General features: G+C 35.6%; 1 protein-coding gene across 2 annotated transcripts; it reads left to right on the forward strand.

Moving 5' to 3' along the window:
- The first annotated feature begins 620 nt into the window (after nucleotides 1-620).
- Nucleotides 621-4,864, forward strand: LOC121263068 (probable protein phosphatase 2C 9). Of its 2 annotated transcripts, none has more exons than XM_041165855.1 (6): nucleotides 621-1,087; nucleotides 1,233-1,389; nucleotides 2,642-2,881; nucleotides 2,964-3,216; nucleotides 4,128-4,282; nucleotides 4,434-4,864. In XM_041165855.1, exons 2-6 carry the CDS (start codon nucleotides 1,321-1,323, stop codon nucleotides 4,572-4,574), a joined length of 858 nt encoding a protein of 285 aa, XP_041021789.1. In that variant the 5' UTR covers nucleotides 621-1,087; nucleotides 1,233-1,320; the 3' UTR covers nucleotides 4,575-4,864. The 2 variants fall into 2 exon arrangements, with proteins under 2 accessions (XP_041021789.1, XP_041021790.1); XM_041165856.1 differs by having other exon boundaries at nucleotides 625-1,087; nucleotides 2,964-3,240.
- The last annotated feature ends 353 nt before the right edge of the window (nucleotides 4,865-5,217 follow it).

Genomic DNA, 5,217 nt, shown 5'->3' on the forward strand with positions numbered 1-5,217 from the left:
AAATATATGATAATATTTGAGAATACTTTATATATGTTGTGTTGCCAAATTGGACCTTGAAATATCTTAGCATATTTGTGAATATTAAGTAATAAAATGGTTTATGAATAATAGTTAAATAATTTGAGTTAAGATATTTTATTGTATTTTGGAAAAGGAGATAAACAAACTTGAATAAAACTATTATAAAGTTACAAATTTTTTGAATATAATTTTTGTTTTAAAATTTGAAAAGATTGTATTATTTTTTGTGTTTTGTAATTTTATTTGAGAGTTTGAGAAAATTGTAATAACTAAATAAAAATTAAATGAAAAAATTTAAAATTAAAAGGGAAAATGTTAAATATATTTAAGAAAAACTTACAAAAAATTTACTTCTCTACATGTCAATTATTGATATGTTAAAAATCATGAAATTTGAAATTTAAAATAAAACTAATAAAATGAGTTTTGTAAGTAAAAAATATAAGTAAAATTGTAAATACATGTAATATTATTTAATTAAAAAATATTTTATATTTAAATTATGTTTGTAAATGAAAAATATGACTTACAAAAGGGCGCCGTAGTCAAATGGTAGCATTTATTTCAACGTTCAAGATGGTCGTTGGGAATGGAATAAAAAGTCGAGCAAACCATCGAGTTACGGGATTAGAAGCCTCGAAACGGAGACGGCAGAAGCAAGACGCAAGAAGTCAACACGACTCAACAGCAAAGTGGTGGCCTTTCTTTTTCATTGTTATAAAAAACTTTCCATTGCCAAGACTGCCGAAACGGTTGTAAACTTGTAAATCATCACGGAAAACCATAGGCCTCGTTCGACTCTTCCTCCCTTTCACAAACTTTGTATACATGATATTTTGTTTTTTTCTTTTCTCTTTTTAGAAAAGAGTTTCAAATGATCTCTCTCCCTCTCCGTTCCTTTTTATTTCTTGTTGGACCTTTTCCTTCGTTTTATATTTTTAATTATCATTAATTTCTTCGATTACTTGTGGGAACTAATAAGAAGAAGAAGCGGCCGCAGCACTGCAGCAGCATAAACAACCAAAACAACTAGCTCGGCAATTTTTGGCTTCCAATTGGACTGGTGAGAGGAAATTTTTGATTGCCCAATTCCTGTCTCAATTTTTTTTTTTGTTTGGTGCCTTTCTGGAGACGGGGGGTTCTAAGCCTCTATTTTAAGGGGTTTTGTTTCATATGCATACCGACCGAGTATGTTTTTGACTGTGCAGCTTGTGAATTAGAGGAAGCTTTGTGATTTTGGGTTGTGGGTGGGTGGGTTGTTTTGAAACTTGGATTGGAGGTGACTATAGGAGTGGGATGTTCAAAGGGGCTGTTGAGTATTTTTTTATGGATAGGTTGTGTTGTTTCACTGCTACCTACTCTCAGGTAAGGATGCTTCTCTACTTCATGTCTTTCAGTGGTACTTTTATCATAACTAATATGCCATGTTGTGCGAAAGCTTAACCAAGAGGCTGGAAAGGCATGGTATTCAATTTTTGTGAGGGCTATTTGTGTGATTGATTGAGGAAGTTGTTTTAGGTGTTCCAATTTTCTTTTAGAGTTACAGACTATGGATGAATATGATAATTGTAATTTATTGAGTTGAATTAATCAGTTTTCACAGGTTATGGAGGCATTATTGATCATTCTTTGTTGTTTAATTACTTGTATAACTATGGTCTATGAGCATATCTGGTATATTTAAGTGCCTTAAAAATGTCCTCGAATACAAGTGATATATCCACTTGCTTCTTAGTCCAGAGTTAGACTCCTTTTTGCTGGGTTGCTGAAATTCTGTGCAAGAGGTTTTGAACGTGTTACACCATTAAGCCACTTAGTAGGATGGACTGATGCTCTGAATTGAACCAACTGTGTTTTGATGCTTAGGGTTAAAGGTTTAATCATATTAGTATCCAAGAGTCCTAGGGCTTTTGGATCAATGGTTAGGTCTTTAACAATTGGTATCAGAGTAGGGACCACGTCACGGGTTTAAGTCATGGAGGGGGCAACCTATAGGCTGGATTAAAATGCATTGGTACTATATGAGCATAGTGTTAAGTCATTAAATACTGATAGATGAGGGGACGTCGGATTCGAAAGCGTGGTAGAATGTTATGATGTTGAGGGTTAAATGTTTCATCAAATTAGTATCCAACAGTCATAGGGCTTTTGGATCAATGGTTGGGTCTTTAACAAACTCTATATTCTAGGACTCACAAGGCCTTCGGTATTTTTTCCTTTGTAGCAAGGTGGAGAGAAGGATCTTAAACATTGCCGCTGGCATAATTTAGAACTTTAGTGGCCCTTTTTCACCCTCCCCCTCTCTTGACCAACACACATATTCACATTCCTGAAAAGGTGTAGAAAAAGTAATATATACAGAATAAGAGGAAAAGGAAGAAGCAATTTCCCATGATTGCTCAGAAAAAAGGCCCCATCTAGATAACTTTCAGTGCTTATCTGTATGAGATGATAATATGCTAATTATGTTAGTTATTTCTTTCTTAAATTTTCTTCCTTTTGTGTATAAATGGTTTAAAATTTGCAACTGCAAATTATTTTCTTTTGTGCCTCATGACTGTCTCTAAACCATGCTGGATTTATATTGGGGTTTATAATTTGTAGTTTTGTTATGTAGCTTGTAGGAGTGCGTTCCTCATCTAGCTCTGGTAAAGGAACAAGCCATGAAGGGTTAATAAAGTATGGCTTCAGCCTGGTAAAAGGGAAAGCTGATCATCCAATGGAAGATTTTTGTGTTGCTAAATTTATGCAGTTTCAGGGACATGAATTAGGGCTGTTTGCCATATATGATGGCCATTCGGGAGATACAGTTCCTGCCTACCTACAGGAACATCTATTTTCCAATATCCTAAAGGAGGTGCATAGTTGCTTCAAAGATTAACAGATCATTGCGAATTTTTTGTGGTTGTGTTCTTAAACTTTCTTATTTCTCATTCTAGGAAGAGTTTTGGGTTGACCCCCACAGATCTATTTTAAAAGCCTATGAGAAGACAGACCATGCAATTCTCTCGCATAGTTCTGACTTGGGGCGGGGTGGGTCCACAGCTGTAACTGCAATTTTGATAAATGGCCAAAGATTATGGATAGCCAATGTTGGAGATTCTCGGGCAGTTCTCTCGAGAGGGGGCCAGGCAATACAGATGACTACGGACCATGACCCCAATGCGGAACGAGGCAACATCGAGAACAAAGGTGGTTTTGTCTCAAACATGCCAGGTTTCTCACAAGCACTTCTCTTTATAAATTTCGTCCCAATGTCTACTTATCTAAAATTAAACCAGTCAATATCTATGAATCATCTTGTAAGTGGGACTGCAACTTGAAATTTCTAGTACGGCTTTTGTGGTTTTTAGATATTGCTGCATCTTTATCTATAGATAGTGTTCCCCAGGAAAGATAAATTATATCAAAGTCGTCAATCATCACCTAGAAGAAACTCTTTCTTAAGCACTTAAAAATGTTGGCGAATCTCTGTGCTTATTGTATAAATAAATCAATCCACTTAGTTATTGGCTTATCCAGATTCACTGTTGCATTAGTGGGATTACACAGTGAGGTAACTGGCTATTCACTTGGATATGCGCCAAAATAATCTTGAAAGTAAAATAGTGAATCGTGTGCTTTGTTTCCGCTTGATTAAGCCTGGGAACTTCTAGGCTCTTTCTTGAGATATTTTGTTGTGGACTGATCACTTCCCTTTGTCATAAAGAAAACTCTGTTGATCCTCCTTGCATAGATGATATGTTTTAAGGGGCATCCTTGCACATAATCTTGAATGACAACTTTACAAACATGGTGGTCTCCATAATTTATGTTTGAAGTCCTGAGTAACTTCAATGCTACTTGCCAATAATGGAAAAACAGATTTAAACCAAAGTTAGCGTGGTATGCATCTCGGACTTGCATAAACCAAAGATGGAATTTAGCAGCCATTTTTTTCTTTCCCTTTTTCTTTTTTATTTAAAAAAGAACTCCTTTGGTGCTCTTTCATATTGAACTTTTGGATATAGTATGCTATTTGAAAAGTTGTTTCGTGAGTTTGGAAGTTGGATAACGTTTACAGTGTTAACAACTTAACACTGATCTCTGCTGCACCCTCTCAGGGGATGTACCAAGAGTCAACGGACAGCTGGCAGTTTCTCGTGCTTTTGGAGACAAGAGCCTTAAATCACATTTGCGATCTGACCCAGATATACAGAATACTATTAAAGATATGAATACTGATATTCTGATCCTTGCTAGTGATGGTCTTTGGAAGGTAATTATCTAGAGATGTGTTTCCTTATTGCATTGGCAGTAGCCACTGTGACACATTCACACAAAAATGGCATATGATTGTCCTCATGACTCTTGCATTAGAGAAAGCCCGTAAAAAGATCAATTTTCCCTTTTTGCATGTTTGTAATCAGGTGATGGCCAATCAAGAAGCAGTTGATATTGCAAGAAAGATCAAAGACCCACAGAAGGCAGCTAAGCGATTAACAGCAGAAGCATTGAAAAGAGACAGCAAAGACGATATATCTTGCGTTGTTGTTAGATTTAGGGGGTAAGCCCCGTTAAATCAAGGTTGCTCTTCAGGTGCAGTATATATCTATAATAAGAGTTATTTCACAAAAGAATCTATTTGCTATCCTACTTATTGACATATTAAATACACCAATGGTGTGGAAGCATGTCATATCAGCTGGCATAAAAATATTTGGGTATTTTAATTTTTTTTTTATTGTAACAAGTTTCGTAGTAAGTAGTGTGTTGGTGACCAAATTCTTATTCACTTTGACTATGGTAGCACTAGTAGACGATAACGTACCATATAAAGTCATGTTAGTTTGTGAATTTACTTTTATAATCTCTTTGTGAGTATAGCGCTTAACACACATACCTATATACTCCCGTGCATGATTACCTCTTCTTTCGGCTGCAAGGGCTGAGATCTAAAAGAGTTGATTTCTTGATAGCTTTGTTCTGAGGCATATATGAATTCAGTTCCAAGGGTCTTGGAGTTCTTCTTAGTCCAGATTAGTGGCCTCATACTTCTCTGGGCTCCCCATACCTTCCGCACATTTGTTCTAAGTTTTTGAAAAATGCTAGGGAGCCTGTTTTGGGTTCCGTTTATTTTGCCCGATTGCCTTTTTTATTTTTATTTTAATTTTTTTTGACGTAGTGATTAAGAAAAATGTTTTTTTTGCACAT

This window comes from Juglans microcarpa x Juglans regia, chromosome 4S (assembly GCF_004785595.1).
Source record: "Juglans microcarpa x Juglans regia isolate MS1-56 chromosome 4S, Jm3101_v1.0, whole genome shotgun sequence".
NCBI classification, from domain to species: domain Eukaryota; kingdom Viridiplantae; phylum Streptophyta; class Magnoliopsida; order Fagales; family Juglandaceae; genus Juglans; species Juglans microcarpa x Juglans regia.

Bases quoted from the DNA above. Each gene is read 5' to 3' on its own strand.
- LOC121263068 (XM_041165856.1), top strand. From the start codon at position 1,321: ATGTTCAAAGGGGCTGTTGAGTATTTTTTTATGGATAGGTTGTGTTGT. The intron at 1,390-2,641 runs GTAAGGATGCTT...TTTGTTATGTAG, and splicing joins TCACTGCTACCTACTCTCAG to CTTGTAGGAGTGCGTTCCTC. The intron at 4,283-4,433 runs GTAATTATCTAG...GTTTGTAATCAG, and splicing joins CTAGTGATGGTCTTTGGAAG to GTGATGGCCAATCAAGAAGC.